Source organism: Macadamia integrifolia, chromosome 9 (genome assembly GCF_013358625.1).
Source record: "Macadamia integrifolia cultivar HAES 741 chromosome 9, SCU_Mint_v3, whole genome shotgun sequence".
In the NCBI taxonomy this organism is placed as follows: Eukaryota; Viridiplantae; Streptophyta; class Magnoliopsida; order Proteales; family Proteaceae; genus Macadamia; species Macadamia integrifolia.
In genome coordinates, this window is record NC_056565.1 from 15,094,652 (window position 1) to 15,117,082 (window position 22,431).

General features: G+C 38.4%; 3 protein-coding genes across 4 annotated transcripts; 2 read left to right on the forward strand and 1 right to left on the reverse strand.

Moving 5' to 3' along the window:
* Positions 1-3,552: 3,552 nt before the first annotated feature.
* LOC122089409 (putative disease resistance protein RGA3) lies at positions 3,553-7,989 on the forward strand. Of its 2 annotated transcripts, none has more exons than XM_042659113.1 (2): positions 3,553-6,805; positions 7,551-7,989. In XM_042659113.1, the coding sequence occupies exons 1-2, from the start codon at positions 3,615-3,617 to the stop codon at positions 7,687-7,689; spliced, it is 3,330 nt and encodes a 1,109-aa protein (XP_042515047.1). In that variant the 5' UTR covers positions 3,553-3,614; the 3' UTR covers positions 7,690-7,989. The 2 variants fall into 2 exon arrangements, with proteins under 2 accessions (XP_042515047.1, XP_042515048.1); XM_042659114.1 differs by having other exon boundaries at positions 3,554-6,805; positions 7,587-7,989.
* A 3,478-nt stretch (positions 7,990-11,467) lies between these two features.
* LOC122088761 (probable disease resistance protein At4g27220) lies at positions 11,468-14,003 on the reverse strand. Its single transcript, XM_042658087.1, has 2 exons — positions 13,864-14,003; positions 11,468-13,830 (listed from the first exon to the last, which is right to left on the reverse strand). The coding sequence occupies exon 2, from the start codon at positions 13,659-13,661 to the stop codon at positions 11,607-11,609; it is 2,055 nt and encodes a 684-aa protein (XP_042514021.1). The 5' UTR covers positions 13,662-13,830; positions 13,864-14,003; the 3' UTR covers positions 11,468-11,606.
* A 4,793-nt stretch (positions 14,004-18,796) lies between these two features.
* Positions 18,797-20,991, forward strand: LOC122089552. Its single transcript, XM_042659289.1, has 3 exons — positions 18,797-19,426; positions 19,498-19,629; positions 19,867-20,991. Exons 1-3 carry the CDS (start codon positions 18,797-18,799, stop codon positions 20,989-20,991), a joined length of 1,887 nt encoding a protein of 628 aa, XP_042515223.1.
* Positions 20,992-22,431: the final 1,440 nt, after the last annotated feature.

A 22,431-nucleotide genomic window follows, 5' to 3' on the forward strand; every position in this document is an offset into this window, starting at 1 on the left:
CTTATATGATGTAAGGACTTAAAAAATTTTATGACCCCTAATATGATCATATAGATCCCTCCTCTCAACCCCATATTAATTAAACCCCACCCCCCACCCCCCACCCCCCACCCCCCACCCAGCACCCAGTGTATGCATTTTTTGGAATGCAAATCAAACCAAACCTAACTTAAAGTTCACATGTATACTTGTACTTACGTGACATTCACCAACCCACCCACATGGTGGCATTCTCACCAAACATACACACATCAAATAAAGGGTTAAATATCCAATGTCACCATGAAAAAAAAGGGTCAACTATCATAGTTTACTAATAAATAAATAATACCATCGTACACCATCCTTAGCCCAAGTCAGTCAAACTCATATATCCTTGGATTCAGATCTCCTGTCCGGGGTATCCATTGCGCACGTCCTATAACTAGGAACATCTAAATATATACTTCAAAAGACTCCCAACCATCAAATATGCCTTCAGCTCTTCCTTGAAGAGGATGTGATTCCTTCACCCACCAAGCCTCCAACATGGAAACTAAGGGCCCGTTTGATAACGTTTCTGCCGTTTCTGTTTCAAGAAACGGCAGAAACATAAATTTATGTTTTTATAAACAGAAGCGGAATTGAAGGTGTTTGATAAGTCATGTTTTTAGAAGTCGATGGTAACCAGTGAAAGAATTGCCACAAGTCTTTTCCAGAAACGGCGAAACAAGTTCAACTTGTTTCGCCTGGGTCGTTTCTTGAATCATAAATAAGTAAAAATTTCTATTTCTATTTCTAAAAATAAGTGAAACGGAACAATTTTATCAAACGCTTTTTACTCCGTTTCTACTGTTTCTGGAAACAGAAACGGCAGAAACACGTTTCTTGAAACGTTATCAAACGGGCCCTAAAAATGTTATGCTGTCAAACACGCCCGTTGGAGACGGCAACCTTAAGCAGCTGTTTGTCATCACTAGTCATTGTGGGCCCGATTGGCAACTTGTGGGATGTTTTCTAGGCCCCTTTGTGGGCCTGGCCCTACAGTGGGCAATTTACAGCACCAGAAAAATAAAAAACATGCCTGTTGCGCAATGGCTCCTAGCCGGTATTAGTTGACTGTTGACATAAACATTTGTGGGTATCTCGTGATGTGAAAGGATTAAGTTCACGTACGAGAATATTCTTGTACACTCCTGATCTATGGATATAAAATCTATTAAATAAAGAAAGAAAAAATTGATTCTATATCCATGAACTAGAATTGTTCTACATTCTTGTATGTGAACCTGAACCCCTCTCTCTCGAGACTAATGAGGTCTCTCAAACGACAGATTGGACCTAGTCATACCAAATGGGCCCAATTCCCATAAAGCTTATTTGATCCAAGAACAGACCATGGGTAGGATAAATATAAAACACGTTAATAAAATGACCCATTTGGTGGCCTCCCTTGCTACTACTTACCACTAAAGCCAAGTGGGCCCACCATTAAAAGAGGTTGATACTAGACATAGGGAAGAAGTTACTAAGCTTTAACCTATAAGAAGGTAATTCCCCTTTCATGAACAGTATTATACGAATCGGAATTGAAATTTAAATTGAAATTGAAATTAGAATTGGATTTGGAGCAGCTGAATTGACCAATTTGAAATTAAAATCAGCCATGGCCAATGTCATTCATGGTTCTAAAAATTGGGTGGGATCCATCAGTATCACCTGGATAGATTGATATTGGTTTGATTGATTCTCAATTTTGACCTTTTATTATTTTAATATCTGAGTACATTTCAGAGTAAAAATATAAAAATATTTTTTATTAAAAAATAGAAATAAATTTATTTGATATAATTCAATCTAAGCTGATTCGGATGAGTAATAGTATTAAATTGATATTGATTCTGATCGATGCCAAGTTTTAGAACTTGTATCCCATTTCCACCCAATCCGAACTCCAAAGCAGATGGCGAACTAGTCCACCTAATCTAAATATTTCAAATTTGATACATTTTATTTGTAGGAGGAGAAATATTAATAGGAGCTGAACCACAAGAAGAAGAAAAATGCAAAAAGAGGAATTCAAAAGCTTCAAAATTTCTACTTCTTCTACCCTAGGATTTTCCAGGCTTGATATCTAAGCCTATGTAAAACTAAATCACAAGTAAATTTATCTACCTTATCATTTTCAAGTGAAGAATACATCTACTAAAACAATCTAGCTAAAATATGTAAAGAAGGAGATTTTAGGCTATGTTTGGAGGGGAATTAAAGGAAGGTGAAGTGAAATTTTCATACTTGAAAAAGAAATATATGTAATCATCACCCATGTGACTTTAATATTAACTTCAAATCATTTCATATTTGGTTATAAAATTTCACTTTAGCTCATATCTAATACACTTAGCATAATATATAAAATAAAATTTACATAAAAAATGCATCATTACTAAATATGGTTGAAAAAGGTAAATAGTTTATACTATCATATAGGGTAATGATTATAAATATTTCTTTTTAAAGTATGAAAATTCCACTTCCCTTCCTTTTAAATTCCCATTGCAATCAAACGGAGCCTAAATTACACAAAACTGAATTTTTAGGGAGGACCCGATTGTCCAAGGGGTTTTTTTTTTATTTTTTATTTTTGAATTTATAAATTACAAATTCTTGTGTTATGTGTGTAATGTTAAGCACTTTTTTTTTATATATTAGATTGATTGTGAATTATAATTTTTATCAGTATTTTCTATTCGTATAGTATCTTATGTATGAAAGTAACATACAACAGGATGCCCTTGCATAATTTCTTGAAGTATTTCTCATACAATTGGTTCTTGATCACGAATTTTACTTTTAGTAACCCCTATGTTGGAAGAAACATATTTTAGAAAATTCTTAATGTTTTTTCATATACTAATCTAATAAAATAGTCTGCAAAGTTCTTCAAGTCATTTAGATAAAGTTCAGCAAGTGAGCATTACCAAACTACAAGAAATTGATTTTCTCTTACTTGTTCATGACATGCAACGTGTATCCCCATTTTTCAGAGTCGTTCCCTCAACTTTGTTCTTAGGTTTATCAATTATTGGCTGATACTTTCGTTTGATAAGCTTTGTCATTAGGATGTGTGACAAATTGACCTGCTTCTACTCTATTGCACTCCATGTGAATTACATTCTCATCAATAATTGTTCGATAGGATTTTTTACATGGACAATGTAAAATGTAATTTGCACGCTATATTAATAGAGGAGTTCGAAAATGGAATCATTCTCATAAAACCCACGTGTTAGTAATAAAAAGGAGAATGTTACTATGGACCCCACTATTTATTATATGAAAAATGTATAAAGGAATTATACATCTTAATGACGGGTATCCAAGCCTTTAGCCTGGCTAGTCCCACGGATCCATATTGACCCTACAACCGTATGGATCGATTCTACTTGGGTTGAATGAGAACCATTCAATTTTCACTAAAAATAGTAAAGAGCACTAAACATTCCCACGTGAGTGACCCAAGATGCCTAGTGGGAGGAGGGTAATGCTGCAAAAGATTATTTATAGTTGAAAAAATGCAATGCATTTATCTCTCTTGAGCTTTTCTCTCCGGTGAAAGGCTAAGAACATCAAAGATGACCATTGAAGGAGAGCGAGAGAAAATGGCGAAGGAGCTGTTGTCTGGTGCGAAGGAAAAGCTAGGGACCCTTTTGAATGGAAAGAATGGGCGTCTGAAGAACAAACATGGTCATGAAGATTTGGAGAAGCTTTCTTTCGATTTCCCAAGCTTGGTTGCAAATATTGAAGAAGCAGAGGCCATATTCCTCACGCCGACGGCGAGATCCAAAGGAGAGTGGGCTGCGTCGTCGCTTAAAAAATTTCTTGAACTCAAAGCATTTGTCTATGAGGTGGAAGACCGAAGATCGCTCGTGTTAGACGAGCGGATCAGAATCGAAGCTCTCATGTCACAGGAGCGTGGTATTGCTCGTGTTATGAGTTGTCATCGTCAATCCGAACCTGATGAGCAAGGCAACACCCACTTGATCTGGAGTCAAAATTTTCGGCATAATTTTAACAAGGTGCGCAAGTTCTTATTCAGTTGCCGCAGAAATTTTCGGCATAATTTTACTGATCTGGAGTCAAAATTAGACAAAAACTTTTCCTGGATATATGAGATCCATTCCCCCGGGAATTCCCCTGCTACTGAAAATTCCAAGTCTCCTAAGCTCCCCCCAAAGGTTTTTGGCCGGAATGAAGACAAAATAAGTATTGTAAACTTACTTGAGTCAGATGATGATCAACAGTGCCAGCAGGGTCTACCAGTGATTTCAATTGTTGGTCCAGGGGGAATTGGGAAGTCCACCCTGGCTAAACTTGTCATCAGCGATGATAAGGTAAGGGAGCTTTTTCATAACATAATGTGGGTTGTAGTGTCTGGTCATGAAGATTTGGGTAGAATTGCAAAAGCTCTTTTAATGTCTGCCAGTCTAAGGGGAGATGATCCCTTACAACTTCTTCAAGAAGTTATGGGGAAAAACAGATCTCTACTTGTGTTATATGATGTGAGGTTTCTGGACGTTTTGAAGGTAAAGCAGTTGAAGGATATTCTCCTGCAAACTGGGCACAATGGAAGCCGAATTTTGATCACAACTCGAAATGAAAAGGTTGCGAGGGAATTGGGCACTTCATTACCCTATTTCTTGCAGCCTCTGAACATGGATGCTTGTTGGCTCTTATGCCAAACAGTAGCATGCCCGAGTAGTGGTGGAAATCAAGGTTTTTTGGAACAAATCCAAAATGACGAACATTTGAAGAGCAAGATCTTCAAAAGAAGTGGAGGATTGCCTCTGTTTGCCGAGGCTTGGGGTGAAATTCTTCGTTTGAAGCATACGAAAGGAGAACATAAATCGATAATGGAATGTGAGATTAGGGAAACTGATAGCAGTGTTTGGGATAAACTCTGTCTGACACTCGAATCGAGTTATAGTTCCTTGCCCAAACAACTGAAACTATGTTTCAAGTATTTCTCACTGATACCAAAAGGGTACTGGATAGAAAAGGAAGTGTTAACCCAGTTATGGATGGCTGAGGTTTTCACTAATCCTGAAGAGGAGGAAACTGCTGAGAAATGCTTTGACGAATTGCTGTCTGAGACTTCTTTCTTTAAGGAAATAGAGAAAGACGAAGATGGGAACATAGTTAGATGCAAGATCCATGAACCATTGCATGATATCATTTGTCACATATCCGAGAAAGAGTTCTCTGTTATAACGGATGGAAGATTCAGTGAACCATGCTCCCTTCATTCTTCATTGTGTTGCATCGATAAAATGCCTGCTGATAAAGAAGACTTCAAATATGATGCCAAGAAATTACGCACCCTCTTATGTTTCAGGAGTCCAAGCAATCTCAAGGTGAGTGATTTGATCTCTCACTTTAAGCTGCTTAGGGTATTAGATTTGAGTTCGTCTATCATTGAAGAGTTGCCCCATTCTGTTGCCAAATTGGAATACTTGAGATACCTCAATTTATCTAATACCCAGATCAAGAAGCTCCCTGCATTTATTTGCAAACTCTATTTGCTTCAGACCTTGAAGCTTTCACATTCATTACTCAGTGAATTGCCTAGAGAAACATGGAAACTTCAAAAACTGAGGCATCTAGAAATCGATGGCACTCCCATGAATCATTTAGCACCTGGGATTGGTAAACTCATTAACATACGGAAGTTGAGTGAGTTCATTGTGGGGGGTGATGGTGGATGTAGCATTGGAGAGCTGATGAATCTTCAACACCTCCAAGGAAAGTTAATTATTAGTCACTTGGACAGGGTTGTTAACCACGACGAGGCCAAAAGAGCAAAGCTAGATACAAAATCCTGCATAGAGCATCTGATATTGGATGGTAAGAAACATTTGAACCCACAAAATTTGCGGCACAAGAGGCGTTTCAATTCGTTGTTGTTGGAGCACATGTGTAGTAACAAGGCTGAGTTCAAACCAGACAATGATAGCAAAATAAGTGAGGGAGTGTTTGAAGGCATCAATCCACATTCAGGCTTAAAAAAGTTAGAGATATGGAACTATTTTGGGTCCAAGCTTCCTAGATGGCTGGAAGATGAATCACTCAGTGGACTGGTCTCTTTAAAAGTTGCTAAATGCTTGAAGATGGAACGTATGCCCCACCTTGGTGGACTGCAATCTCTTAAATTTCTCCACATATGTGGAATGGTTGAAGTGAAAAGTATAGGAATCTGTGATCTAAAAGGCTTTCCCAATTTGGAGCAGCTCACTTTGGAGGAAATGCCTAAATGGGAGGAATGGAAGTTGGATTTGCACGAAGGAGCCTTGCCCTGTTTATTGAAACTGATACTCTCTAACTGTCCCAGATTGAAAAAACTTCCAGCCATGCCACAGACATTGAGGAAATTAGAAATTCATGATTGCAAAGATATTGAATGGAATGACCCACTCCAAACTTTGGAGTGCCTTGTGCTGAAAGGAAAGGTTGGGAATTTGTTTTCCTTACCAAATGCTCCCAACCTTTTGTCATTGACCATTGCCTTATCGCCGGAAATGACATCTTTTCCAAACGGATTTGAAAAACTCGAGTCACTTTCGGCACTTACCATCAACTTTTGTCCAAGGTTGATATCACTTCCGAATGAGCTGAAGCAGCTCAGAAATCTTCATATAGCTGGATGTCGACTTCTAATGGACTGGTTGAAGAAAAATAAAAAGGTTTGGAAGAATATACCACATGTACAAGTGGAGAACAAGGTGCTTACTCTATCCAACCTGCGTAAGAAATCTCTTGCCTCCCCCAGGTGTGTTTCCCTTTCTCAGTTTACATTTGCTCTATGATTGGACTGGGAGAATTAAATCTCCAGACCTGCGTAATTCCATGTTTCAATTAGAATTCAAACTCCAAAATTTTATTGAGTCTTTTGATTCCTAGGAAAATTGATGCACACACTGCCAGTAGTACACATATTCTCACAAGATACGAAAGACTCTCTCCTTTGCACCCGTTGGCTTGGCATGTAAGATGCCAATACACTCCGGCAGCATGTCAATCCCTCCCCATAATTCCTATCAAGGAAAATGCTAGTCATATATGGTCAGTATAGAGATCTGTGCTCACCATAGCCACTCTTTTAATAGTTTTCCATGTCTTCAGCTTACATTTTCTCTCTTATTACTCGAGTAATAAATCAATGAAAAGAATTTTCTGAATACTAAGGCAGTCTTTTTTAGTTTATATACTCTTTGCTTGTAAATATAAATATCATGAGTGGAATGGGGGATCAGAATTCGTTTAGACAATCAATAGTAATTGGTAATAGGTTTACTGAGCAGAGTCCATCTTTCCTTATAAGATCTTTGCCTGATTATCCTACCTTACTTCACCCACTAAAACACATGAACACACCCATGCAGAGAGAGGGAGAGATTTGGGTAGAAACAGAAGGCTATACTGTTATTGTTATTGTTATTGGAAAGCTATATTGTTATGAAAGCATCTATGTACATATGACTAAAACAAGTTATTGGAGTTTATCCTGGTGACAGTAACTCAAAAGGTTGGTTATGCTACACTGGCTGCAGTTATGGTGGTGATGATATTCATGATGGCAAAGAAGAAGATTTTGATTATGGTGACAGCGGTTATGGCAAAGAAGATGCTTACAATGATGATAACAGTGACTGAGAAGAAGAAGATGATTAAGATGATTGGCAGTGCCAAAGGCAAAGATGGCAAGGATGGTACAGTGATGGCGGTAGAATGTTGGAAATTGAGAAAGGGATACATTGTTCTAACTAATTTTTGTTGAATCAAGTGGTCCACCAATATTTATGGTTACTTTGAGAAGTTCATTATTTGATGATGAGCACACAAACTCTCTTATATAGTCTTTTCTTTTATTTTGTCTACTCAAGAGCTTTAATTTATTAATATGTATTGGCACCAAGCCATTTGAATGTTCAATGAAATGTATTTTTATTTTTATTTTCATTTTAACAAAACAAAACCACATCATTGAAACTGCTATCAACTATAATGGGCAATGATTTCTTGAATGGCCTAAATAACTGCTACACGGTATATTGCATGAGCTTCAAATTTTGTGGATGGGAAAAACCTAAGATTTTCGCTTTACCTGTCATGTCAAGTTTGAGTCTCAGAGTTTGTCAATTGGCAAAACAAAAAATTTTAAGTTGTATTTAGTATGGATTTCCCATTCTAAGAATGTAAATTCTGTGTCACAATGGAGAATGTATTCTTAATTGAGAATGAAAACATTGTTTGGTTACATGCTTATTAAGATTTTTTTTTTTTTTTTTTTTTTTGTGTGTAAGGTATTAAGATACATTTTTTGTGTTAGAATGCTCACGCATTTTATCAAACAACTCATGGGCAAAATATGTCTGAAAAGTAATATCTTCTAATGTCGTGTTCTCTTGCGGGTGCTGCTGATCCTGGTGTTGTTCTTCCCAAGCGAAATCAGAAACCCTCGAAGGTGAGACAGATCTGGCCCCTTTGCGCCCCGAATTAGAAAATGAAACGGGTGGTCGTTCTCTGCCTCGATTGCGATCTGAACCTTTACGAGCTTCTTCGATTGCAGCCGCGAATGGGTCGAAATCCTTCCTTTGTCGCGGCAAGAACGCTTCAGGGATCATCTTCTTCCCCTGGGCAATGGGTAATCTGGACGACCTTGGCGACGAAACAGGTCTCTTTGAAGTTGAGGCCTCGTCACCGAGCTAGAGATGAGGAGGGGGCTTCAGAGGTCGGATCATGCCGCCGTCATAAGGCAACTTTAATATACTCTTTTCTTTATCACACTATCTAGTATTCACTAACAAAAATATATGTTCTCTTTACCACACTATCAAGGATTCAGTCGAAGAGGGATCAACCGTGCCTTATCCTACCACCCATTTCCGATTCTTGCCTATCCAAATCATACTGAATTTCTAGAGTTTAGGGCGATTCCGGCCGATTCTGATTCAAACCTTGTCTCCAATGTATCACTTTCAGCAAGGAGCTCAGGCATTCCATGGTTCATGGAAGACCACGATCCAGTTTGGATAACATCACATTCTGCAACTCTACTGCTAAAGTAGTCAATAAATTAAGAAGTTAACTAGTTTTTTAAGTGCATAAGTATTCAATTGCTTTAGACCTTTACTAGTTGATCCATCTATATATACTTTCAACTTAAAACCATCAAATAGGGGAATCCAAAGATGTACTATATGGTCAAGAATCAATCATAACGATTGAAATGAACAACACTTTATTTCTTAAAAGCTTTTTATAAGATTCCAAAGCAGTTGCTGTCACTGTGTCACACAGAAGCCTAGCTGTGACACATTGGGACATACTATTGTAAAAGTAATCAAATCTCCCTCACAACTGTGACCTGTTGGCTGAGGTAATCCATTTGTTAGGGAGAGGTGAGTATTCAATAGTTCCAATCAGATTATTGCCTTTGGTGTAGGTGGCTTTTAAATTTTCTTACTAGGGAAAGACTTAATAGAAAGATTTTAAGTATTGTTTTGCTTCCTACTCCTTTGTAGAAGGCTTCAGGGTTCATTCTAGACATCAAAATCAGATTGGACTCCGACAGGTTTGGAATCATCAAGGTTGTAAAAGGATGGAAAACGGTGGTGTGTGCACTGGGATGGAAAATGGGAGAAGGATTTTGCTCCTTAAAGGTGAGGGGTATTGAAAGGTTACTGTAAAATAGGTTGGGTTATGTGTTGTATTCAAAAGGGTAAAATCGACATTTCAAAGTCTCACTTAACGGTAGGGGGTGTGAACATTATTTGATATTATACGAGAAGAATCTCTCTAATAGTGGCATGTGAACGTAATTTGATATTATACAGGGAGTATCTCTTTAATAGTGGCATTTTCAAAGGTGGTGACGTTGTAAAATTTTTCAATAAAAAATTATAAGTTCTAAATACACTACGGTGATACAGAAGTGTATTACCTAGGGCCACCTATAATGGCCCCTCCTCCTCTCCAATATGTTGTGCCACCACCTAGGAGAGAGAAGGAGAGAGGGAGAAGAAGAAGGATTGGCAATGGCTAATGTGTGCCATGGAGAAGATGAGCGGTGACCATGGTTGGTAGGAAGAAGATGGATTTCATAAGAAGAAGATTAGGGTTTACCATGAAAGATTTCAAGGAAAAAAAAAAAAGGATGATTGTAAATTGTCAGTTTAACGGTGATGGTTGTAACAGTGGCTATGTTTGATTGCAAGGGATATTTAAGGGAAAGGGAAATGAAATTTTTATAATCGTTACTTCATATGATCCCATGTGATTGTATAAACTATTTTATTCTTTTAATTATATTTAGTAGTGATATATTTTACATGTTATATAGCAAAAGGTTTTGAATGAAAAGTAAAATAAAATTTATAACCAAATCTGGAATAATTTATAGTTAATGATATAGTCACATTGGGTAATAATTACAAACATTTCTTTTTGAAGTATGAAAATTTCATACCCTTCCCTTTAGTTCCCCTTGCAATCGAGAGCGGATCAAGTCCTCGTACAAGGCTAATCCACACAGATGAATCCAATTAACAACCAACTATGTGATGAATTCCATCTATGTGGATCAGCCCGTACAAAACCCTTATCCACATTCCTTGCAACCCAGAGCCTATTCTATTCTTATTATTATTATTTCTCTATTTCATCCATATTCTTGGTCTGTGTACATATAACACCTCACCTCACCTCACCTCACCTCAACTCTCCTATCCTCTCTTCCCCTGTTCCTCTCCCTCATTTGTGACAGCGCCCCTACCCCTACCTGTACCCGTACCTCCACCTCGCCTTGTGATAGGTCTTAGATGTCCATGAAGACATTAAGCCTTGGTTGAGCAAAAGAAGTGATAAAAAATCATTTGACGCAACTAGTGACAACGCTCAAGATGAATTATCTCTCTGTTTTTTTTTGCATGCGATCTGCGTACTAAGATAGTGATAGAAAGAATAACATGCTACAAACTTCAAATTAATTCTAACCATATTATGATCCCACATTATTAGTATTGATTGATAAAAAATCACATTGGATTTACCAATGAGTCATAAAATGCAATTGTTTGTTTTAATTTCTTTTTTCATTTTCACAAGTAATTCGTGAGATCGTGCCTCCTTGTCCCCCAAGTTAGGCTCCTCTGTGGTGCAATACAGTGTCTGGCATGCATTCAATGCTTAGAAATATCTTGAACCGCATGCGATTGCCTTGGATTCCATGTCAAGTCGTTTTTAACCGTTGGATACATGTCGGACACACTGTTGCGCCACAGAGCAGATCAATCCTTGTCCCCCTCTGGACCCTAGCTTCTTTTTTTTTTTTTTTTTAATCAAGCTGAATTGGAAATCGTTTTAATCCTGTTAAGTGTTAACCCAGTCTACTTGACACAGATCTGGATCAGCGGATCTGACATCGTTTGAATCCTGTTAACCCGATCCACTTGACATCGATCTTGATTGAGCATAAGAGATGACTCATGAGTCATGACTGATTACAACATCGATGAAATTGCAGAGAAGAAACTAAAGCAGCAAACACATAAAACAACTAAAAATTACGATCAAAACGTACAATTGGAGCTGGTGCCGGCTCCATCTTTCCTGGGAACCACCTGTAGGTTTTGTAGACTTGGGAATTTTGTCTTGAAATCATCCTTTTTCATATCGAAATCCTTTCTTAGGAAGCCTAGACGGATAAACTTCACTTCTGAAACCTCTTCATTTTTAATCCCTCTTAGGCTTTTCAACCAACCTCCCCTAAAATAAAGCTTTTCCAAGCTCTTCTTTTTCTCATGCGGTTCTTTCCTTATAAACCTCGGTGGCTCCTCTTCAGGGTAGCACTGGAGATCTAATTTTGTGAGAGAAGGAGGAAGAAAAAGGGTGATCTTAGACAATGGTGGCTGCTCAGGGGGAGTCCTTAAAGCCAGCCTAAGCCTTCTTGGAACTTTTCTGAATTTCATGAGTGCTTTCGTAATTATAGACAACCTCGCTCCAGCTCCAGCTCCAGCTCCAGCTCCAGCTCCGTCTCCGTCGTGGTCAGGAGCAGGCACAGGCACAGGCTGCCTAACCCTGCTTAGAACTCTTTTAAACCTCATGACTGCTTTTGTAACTACGGACAACCTGGCAATCATCTTTCGTGTTCTGTATTTTTTGTTTTCTATGGTAGATCCCCAAGTTATCCTAAGAGATTGCAGACCTGTAATGTCTCCAATCGGTTCCAAGACCCCATCTTTAACTTCTTCATTCGGATCCAAGACCTGCATGGCATCCTTGCCTACTGTTATGCTGAGTTTCTGAAGGTTATTCAGATTGGTTAATTCACGGAGGTCGCAGGCTTCCTTTCTCCAAATATTCACTACAAACCCATTTAACAATTGAAGTTCTGGAAGTTCTCCGAGACCCTTTGGCATATACTCAAGCAAGTAGCATTCTGAAACATCTAAGTGCGTTAGCTTCTTGAGTGAAGCTATCTCTGCGGGCAATTTCTCCAAATTATGACATGCTCTGAGATCCAAAACCCTCAATTCACTAAGCCGTTGAATCCCTGAAAGCTCTGTTATTCTTGAAATTCCCTGAAGACCCAAATACCTTAGCTTTTTCAATAGCTTCAAATGATCGAGGAAGGTTGGGTTTAGCAGTTCAATGTGATGTTCAGGTGCGGTACTCCATCGTCCTAGCTGCAAAGTCACAAGTTCCTTCAGCTTCTTGAATTCGTCCTCATCACATTCGATGCAGTTTACATCTACATTGAACAGAGAACGCAATTTGCTCGCATTTGGCTCCAGATTAACCTTCTCTGCTCGTAGCTCTGCGTCTTCTTCTTCTTCTTCTTCTTCTTCTTTTTCTCCTCTAGACGTCGCCACACAAGCACGCCGTGTGCAATTGGAGGGATATGGGATTGGCTTTCCATTCAAATCGAAGTCGAAGAACATGGTTTCTTTTGCAATTTCGATGGCCATCCAACGAATCCATGGATGCAATCTGCAGCTATGAGGTGATCTGCTGTATTGTCTATAGATGCCTTCTACAAGGCCACTGTCACATAGTTTCTTGAAGCATTTCTCTGCTTCCTGCTCAGCGTTCTTGCCATCGACAAACCCTTCCCCTATCCACCAGTAGATCAAAGATCTCTTCCTTATGGCTAAATTCTCCGGGAATATAGAAAGACAGAGGAAGCAGAGCTTCACCCGAGGTTCTAAACCATCGTAGGTAGACTTCACCATGGCCATACCTGGGCTTGCCATTATCGTCTCCTCCGACTTGAGCTTCTTCCAGGTTGTTAATTGTCTGTGATTATTGGGTTCTGACTTAATGAGCTCTACTCTGGGAAGCTTCACAGTATTTGTAGTTCCCCTCTTGATTTTATTGACATTCTTAGCGATGTATCTGAGGTTTCCGGGGACCTTTGGTTCGAGGTCTTGGCTCAGTTTTCTGAAAACTTCGGTTACTTCTTTCTTCCATTGGGTGACTGAAGCAATGGATTTCTCAATTTCTTTCAGATTGCCACTGATATCTAGGACCAGATCATTGTTCGTGGGTCTGGTGCTTCTGGAGAACTTATCAGTCCACTGGTTGAAGAAATCAGTGATGGGTTCTTCACATTGGGAATCTGGCATATCTGTATCGTCTGACGACTAGATTGATCGAGGAAGAAGATCAAAACAGTCTCTTAGCAGAGCCTAGCGGTATTCCGAATTGTGGTGGCAGCAGCAGCGATGGTCCTAACTTGTAATGTATGGGATTAAAGAAAGACTTGCGAAGGGGTTGAAATCGTCTGCAATAGACCTTGGATGTTTTACCAAAAAAAAAAACAAAGACCTTGGATGTTGTGCCAAAGGAGAAGGAGCGTTCTTCTTGGATCTTTCCATTCTCTCTCTCTCTCTCTTCCCGCCTCTGTTGAAGGGAAGACTAGGGGGTCAACGAATTTGTCTCCCGTTACCACAGTTGAGGATTCCCCATCCCCCGCCACCGGATTGTGGGTAGCAGAGACTGAGTAAAGAGAGAGAAAAAGACAAAAGGAGCCAGCTGAGGCAGTAATTTCAAAGTCTCATTATGAGATTTGCAAAAACACCGAAAAAGTAGGTTAATAAATTGTTTAATTAACATAAGTAAATATACTTTAATTCAAATTCCATACATAAGTTACTATATTAACAGAGAATAATGATGAAAAGTATAATTAACAATCAGTCTAATATATTAAAATTACACACATAAAAATTAATTAGTATTTCTAAAAAAAAACCTATTTTCCATGGCTGAATGGATTTTCCTTCGAATTTTTTTTGGAACTTTCATGGAATTACATAAACTTCTTCACAAGAAAATGTGGATTAGAAATATCCTAACCACATTTTGAAGATTTCTGCCAAAAATAAATAAAAATCAAGTGAGGAAAAAAAAAATCTTGGACTGGGCGCTTCCTAGAAACTCAATTTCGGGCTTTTTTTTATCTCCTTCTTAACATGTTTTCTGGTCAATCGGTTCTGTTAATGTCTTCTTCTACCAAAAACTATAGGATAATGATTAGTGACTTCTTCTCTATATCCACCCCCTTTAGTGGTGGGCCCACTTGGTTTTAATAGAAAGGGAGGCCACCAAATGGGTTATTTTATTACTAGACTTTGCTTATGGTAGCTGGCGGCTTTATAACTAAGTTGTAATTTAGTCATTTTATCCCAATGGGCATTGAGCGTGGGCCATTTAATGGGTGCAGATCAATCTGTCGCTCAATAGACCCAAAGAGATACCTACAAATGTTTAAGTCCACAAAGACCTTTTCCTCCACCATCACAACCATCACTATAATTGTCTTCTCTCCTAAAATGTGAGGGGCTCTTGACAAAAACCATTGGCCTATACCAAAGAGGAAAAATAATAATAATAACTAATGAAAATTTCTCTAAGCTGTCAAGCAAGGTTGGTTAGCACTTTTACGTCTATCTCTCTTCAAAAGAAATTTTTTGGTTACCTTCAGAATATCTCTTCTAAGGCAATGAGCCATTGCATAATAGGTGTGTTTTACTTTGCGCACTAAAAATTGTTCCCTGTGACTTAGACTCACAATGGGGCCAAAAGGGGTCCATAGAGGAGTAATTTATTTACGAAAATATATGATTTGCTGCATGCGATAAAGGAGAGATGCCTCAAACTCAAGACCACAAGCCCTAGGCACCATAATGCATAGACGCCATACACCAGCCCAAGGCTGGCGTCTCCAACAGGCGTGTTTGACACCACAACATCCTTGACTTCTATATTGGCAGCCTTGTGGCTTGACCGGTGTATGGTGATTGGGCTAAGGATTGTGATGTATGATAGTGTTACCCTTTTTTTTGTCCTTTTTGATAAACTACGAAAGTTTCACTTGACACCTTTTTTATGGATACATGATTGGTGAGACTGTCACTTCAGGCGTAGTAGGTGAATACCAAGATTGTCATGAAAAGGATATGCATAAGTGTGACCGTTGGGTTTTTTCACATCCTGAAAAATGCATATATTGGAGGGGGTTTCCTTTGCCCACTTATAAGTCTAAGTGGTTGTAGTAGTTTTCTTGTTCAATCTACATATATGTATACAAATCCTCACAGTATAGTAAGTCTTCTATATTTTCTTATTAAATCATCGTATTGTAGTTTTTTTCTCCATCATTTATACGCGATTACAAGAACTTCATTCTAATACCACTTTGTTAAAAGAAATAAGTTTTGGTTGCACTAGAACTGAGATCAAAATTTACCAAAAACAAAAAAAATTTGATCAAAATTTCATCCAACCCTATTTTGTGTTAGAAACACATTGAGAAGGATGTCACATATCCTTAAACTTCTAAACCATATAATTTTTTAAGAGATGCCATAAAAATTGTGGATGGTTTATTGCTAAACTGTTTCTTATTGTTACTTTTAACTTCCTACCACATTCCTTACTGCCTAATCTTGAAGTTGATCAAACTCAACTTGGGTCCTTATTGATTGATTCCTCATGAACATGATATTTCCAACCATACTTTATCATGCCAAGACGAATTATATGTACCTAATCGAGCTTTGACTTGATCTGGGTTTGGTTGAAAAGTCCACAAAGCTAATGACTCCATTAAATCCAAACAAAGAATTAGACTTGCAACTTGCAAGCCATTGAAATCCATGTCTTTGAATAGCTGCTACTATTCTTTGTAATCAAGAAGCACCATGTTGACCTAAAATATTTCCCTCTGGATTGTCCATTCTAGAATATTTTGTGACTTTGTGGAGTATATTGCATGATTATGGCATTTTATAAAGGAAGTCAGTCCCATTGTCACAGACAAATTTTAGTGAAGTCAATATGAGCCAAGAGAATGACCATGGCACTATGGTCCCCCATCCCATTCCCACCAAGGGGGATGTATGAGAAGAACTTTCAAACTTCATGGCCCATGTCATTTGAATGTATGAGAAGAACTTTCAAACTTCAAAAGACCCATGTCATTTGAATTTATATGGAATGACAATTTTTTTATTGTTTTTTTGTGAAAGAATGGCAATCAAACACTCGAAAAAGTTAATGAAAAAGTGTGCAGAAAGTATCTTCAATGCATAGGGTGGAGCAATGCGATCTTTTCATACCCAACTTTGTCTGGGCATAGAGCCATGCAAGCAGGGAGGGTTTTTTCTCCCTTCATAAAAGGGTAATCCCTAATCCAAGGGAAAGAGCAACATGCAATAATTGGGCATATTTCAATAATGGTTAAAATAAAAGAAATTAGATTTGGATTCTCTCCAACACCCCTAGAGAGTAGAAAGGGATCAATGAGGAGAGAGAGAGAGAGAGAGAGAATAGGTATGTGGATTAGGTTCTCATACAAGAACCATTCTCATAAGGTCGGAACTACACAAATGGATCCACCACAAGGTTTTTCCTTTGGTGGATTCCATCTTTGTGGGTCAGTTCCGTGTGAGAATTAATCGTTCTCCTATGAGGACCTGGTCCACTCCCAGAAAAAGTATAAAACCCTCACTAAGTGCATCAAGATTCTCTCCAACCTGCCCAACGTGCATTGAAGGCTGGGTGGCCTTGGGGGTGCATGTCCAAAACCTCCCAATTAGCCAATACGCACTCGGCTCATTAGAAAGAGGAAGGAGTGGGATGCCAAGGGGCTAGTGAGGAGAGTGAGAGGCAACAAAAGTATGTAGCTCCGGAGAGACCAGCCAAACAGACAATAGGGGAGAGAAAACAGGGATTTGACTTTCTCTCTCTCCTGTTTTGTCTCTAACCACTACCTCTAGCTTGGGTTGCTGGAGAGGATCTAACCACAAAACATGCACCCAATTACTATAGAGAGAGAGAACTTCCCTTCTTAATTTACTCTTTCCCTTCTGCAAGAGAGAGAGTCTTGAGTCAGCGCAGACTTAGGGGTTAAATTTCATATATATACATACCAAAGAGTGCAGGATTGGAGTATGCGATCTCTCTACCTCTTTCTAAGACATTTCACTCATCTTAGAATCATCAGCTCAATTTTGGGGTTGATGCTGCGATCAGTCTGAGCTAACGCAGTAACTTAAGAGGATAGAGCTCGATCCATGCAATTTAATCCTTTGCTTTTATTCCCTATCTGCTTTCTGAAGTGAGTTGGGAATTATTTGGTTTCATTTCGGTTTCTCTTGCCACCAGTACAAGTCATATGATCAACGGCAATATTTCATGTAAGAGTCCTCCAACTCTGATGTCTGGTTCTATTTTGATCCAACGCCCGAGAATTAAGATAAAAGGAATGAACTAAGTTTCTCTTCACCCCCAGTGAAGAGATTTTTGTTCTCTAGATGTATAATTAATATTCCTAATATTCTTTTTTTTTTTAAGGGTAGAATCTTTGATACCATATTGAAGTGGCTATTCCAAAATCATAGATTAGTATGTATTATTAGTGCTCACTTCTGTTAAGTTTGTCTCGAATGTTTGACATGTTTTGAAGAATGACTCGCTTCGGCATATTTTGGTGGGGACCCAAATGAAAACTTTTCTGAGATTTGTGATGGAATCAATCGACCCGCAACTTGGATGAGTATATAATGTACTATTATCTTGTTGAGCAAGTCATTGTAATTTGGGGGTTTTTCGAGCTAGGGTTTTAGGGCGAGTTTTCTCACCGCTGTTTGGGTGTATTATCTCTTCTACATAGTGAAACTACTTCTTAGCCCAAAGACATAGCACAACACATCAATGTGTGAACCTCGTTAAATCTCTGTATGTTGTCCGATCTGTCTTGATTTATTTCCATATTTGTTGGTATTTTCTATAACAACTTTCTACCCATTTGGATTTTATTACATGTCACAAATATGTCCCCTCTTTTATTGACCATACACAACATGTATTCAAACAATATTGTCATTCTTAGTTAAAAATGCACTCTGCATTCTCAGAATTGGAAGACACATTCTTAGAATTAGAATGCATACCAAACATAGCCAGCCAAATGGAAGGAAATTGAGTTGCAAAGTGGTGGGGATTGAGAAGAAGGAAAGAATGTGGACTTTCCGTTCATAGTATAGAAATAGATTTTAAGGGTGAGAAAAAAATCAGGTGGAACATTTTGAACATTTGGACTATTTAAATTCCTACTGTTGTCCATTTGCTTTGCTTAATTTCCCAGTTCATTTGTCTAGGAAAAATTTATTTATTTATTTAATTTTTTTTTTTTTCTTCTACCTCTGCAGAGTTAGAAACTGATCAAAAAAAGCACCAAGGGGAGAGACAGGACATGAATATCTTTCCAGAAAAGATAAGAAGGCTATGGAATTTATGGGAACTCAGGTACTTGGTTCTCATTATTCTCTTCATTCAGACTCTACTCATTTCCTTCGCTAGTGTCCGAAAGCATACAGCAACCAGTAAGATCAACTTCCTCGTTTGGTCCTGCTACTTGTTAGCCTATTGGGTTGCAATTTTGGTTCTTGGTGTCCTTGCTGAGAGCATGAATAACAAGTCTAATGGTGGTGGTAAGTCTGGGAATGAAAAGTATGATCTTAAATCATTTTGGGAACCTTTTCTTCTACTACATCTAGGTGGCCCAGACATTCACAACATCACAGCTTTTTCATTAGAAGATAATGAGCTTTGGTTGAGGCATTTGCTTGGATTTCTATTCCCGGTTGGAACAGCATTTTATATCTTCATCATCTCCTTGCCTGAACATGGGCTTTGGCTGATTACCATTCTAATGTTCATGGCCGGAATCATTAAGTATGTAGAGAGGACATTGGCTCTCATGAATGCAAGCCGAGATTATTTTAGGAATTCCATGGTCACTGAACCTGACCCAGGACCTAACTATGCAAAATTCATGGAGGAATACTCTTGCAAAAAGAATGCCGGGCTCGAAGCAAGGATAGTCTGCGAAAGGTAACAAGAAAAGGTGATGATCAAATAGAAGTGATATCGAAATCTCATCTTTTCTTTCAGATATTCAAGCGTCTTATTGTTGATCTAATCCTAACTTTCCATGATCCAGATCAAAGTCGGAACTTCTTCACGAATACAAGTTCGAATGATGCATATGAAGTTATTGAGATTGAAATTGGGTTCTTGTATGAGGTTCTATGTAGTTTAATCCGGATTAGGGTTTTTCTTGCTATATATTTGTAGCGAGGGTTTCTTTCTCTGTAATGCAAGCAATACTGAGAGGTGTGAGGACGAGCGTTGTAACCCTATTCTCCATTGATAGTGAAGCAGGATCTCATCTCACCGGGGATGTAGGCAACCTTGCCGAACCTCATAAAATCCGTGTGCATTGTTTGTTTTGTTTTTCCATTATCTTCTGCATCGTTTTAGGGTTGCGTTTTTACAGTTCTATACACCAAGGCAGCTGTGATTCATACTTTGAAAGGTTGGATTTTTTGCTTTACTAGTGTCTCATCCATTATCTTCTTTGCCTTCACTGAGAAGCAACAATATGACAAGATTGACATAAAAATTACTTATGTCTTACTAAATGGAGCTATAGCTCTAGAGGTCTGGTCACTGACTCGATTACTCTTCACAGACTGGACTCTTGTTTGGATGAAGAAGAAGTTCAATCCATTTATTACCACATTTGTATTTAAAGTTGTTTATTGTAGAAGACTATATTTGAACAGATCAAAGTGGTCTAGTTCCATGGCTCAGTACAACCTGATCGAGTTTTGCCTCGAAGATCAGCCATTCTTTTGGGGAAAAGTCATGGAGCTCATTCATGTTAAGGACTTTTTTGATAATCACAGGTACACAAGTACAAAAACCATTTCTGACGAGCTCAAACAATTCATCTTCAAGGATCTGAAACGCAAGTTGCCAAAAACAACAGATTCTGCTTGTTACCAACATTTCAGAACTTGTAGGGGTCAATTGGCACTTCAAATGATTAAATATGATGAGACAATGGATGATTATAATAGAATCAAGGAGATACTGGATAACAGCATCAAAGTTGGATTTGATGAAAGTATTTTGCTTCGGCACATAGCTACAGATATCTGCTATTATTTGGATGGAGAAGAGTGTCAACCTGAAACAGTGCAGATCAACCAGAGAAATAGTAGAGACATCTCCAATTACATGTTATATCTTCTTGTATCACGTCCATTTATGTCGACAGCAGGTATTAGACAAATCAGATTTGGGGACACTTGTGCTGAGGCCAAAAGATTTCTCCACGGAAGAGGGACAGAAACTGATAAGAAACGAGCTTGCACAAGGCTTCATGAGGTAGACACAAAAATTCCACTAGTACAAGTGAAAGGTGACAGAAGTAAATCTGTAATATTTGAGGCATCTAGGGTTGCAAAATTATTGTTGAAACAGGTACCTCAAGTTGAGAAGAGATTGGAGATCATAAGCCTAGTGTGGTTGGAGATGCTGTGCTATGTGGCAAGTGAATGCAAAGGATATTACCATGCTCAGAGACTTAGTGCTGGGTGAGAGCTTCTCACGGTTGTCTATTTTTTAATGGCACATCTTGGTATATCGTGTACAATCAGGTGATGCTCGTGCTAAGTTAATTGTAAAGATCTAATATGTCTTTAAGAGTATTAAGGTTTTTTGTTTGTTAAAAGTTTGTATTGTATGATCATCAGACTTTACTATTTTGATATAGTATTTCAGTTATGACATGAAGATATTCATGGTTTCAGAAATTTAAAGTTACACCAATGGACTGAGTTTCCCTAAGGCCACGAATTCATTCACTGCAACCCATCCAAGCCACTCGAGCAAGGGGTTACAACCCTTCGATCACATGGTGAACTGCACCAAAATTTCATGGAAATGTTGGATGTTTACTTTATAAATTGCAGCGGCTTTCTTGTCTAATTCAACTTTGTCAAGACCTTCAAGTGGTTCAAATTGCAAATTTTAGAAGTTTCAATAAATCCACTAATGAAGCAAGATGGGCATCAGTTATTATTCATAATGGTTGTATTATAAATGCTTACATGGGTTGCGGTTTCAAAGGGCATAGGAAGCCGAAGCTAAGGAAATCAAGCGAGGGATCACAAGAAACGGAGATGGATGCACCTACCATAAAGCCATGAATGGACTCCCTACAACTCGTAGTTTGGATCACATTCAAAGAAACATTTCATGGGGTGAACATGTGCCTTGCATTTTCTAGAGTGTGGAGCGTTAAAACCCATCCTACAAGAAGGTCTTGGGTTCTCAAACCTCCCTCCTCCCTCCTCCCTCCGCCCTCTGCCCTCCGCCCTCCGCCCTCCACTTAGGATAGGATAGAATAGGATCGACATAAAAAAATTGTAATTGGCCTTGGGAGATTTTTTCAATCCTTTTTTATATTAAATGTTTTTGTTGTAATGTAAAATCTGTTACTTTCTTCTACAAACATAGTATGATAGATTACAAGCTGCTGCCTAACTTCAAAAGCTAGGGGGAAAAAAAACCTGGCCTCTCAGCATTGGATCAAAGTTTGACTGTCAGCTTTTCTTCTTGAATTAAAATTTTTGAAAATTTACATTCTAGTTCATAGATTCTTCTGTTCTATGTTCTAAAAATTCACATTAGCAGGACGACTAGCATCTTTTTCCAATTTCCATTGTTGCGATTATCATGGCTTACAAAAGGCCTATAGGCCATCATAGATCACTGACTGTAAAGACTGGATAGCTTTCACTTGGACTTCAGATATCCCATCTTCTGTATGGATAGCTTCGAAACCATTTTAAGACAACCTCTAAACTTAAGCCATTAAGTGGAGAGCCCAACCGGGTATAAGGTCAACCAACTGTAATCGGTTTGGGAATACTCTTAACACTTCCCCTCACTGTTTAGCCGTGTATCTACTAAGTGGCATTTGAGGAAACTTAAGGCCCCATATGTAGACGGATAAGAAGGGATGAAAAACTTGTG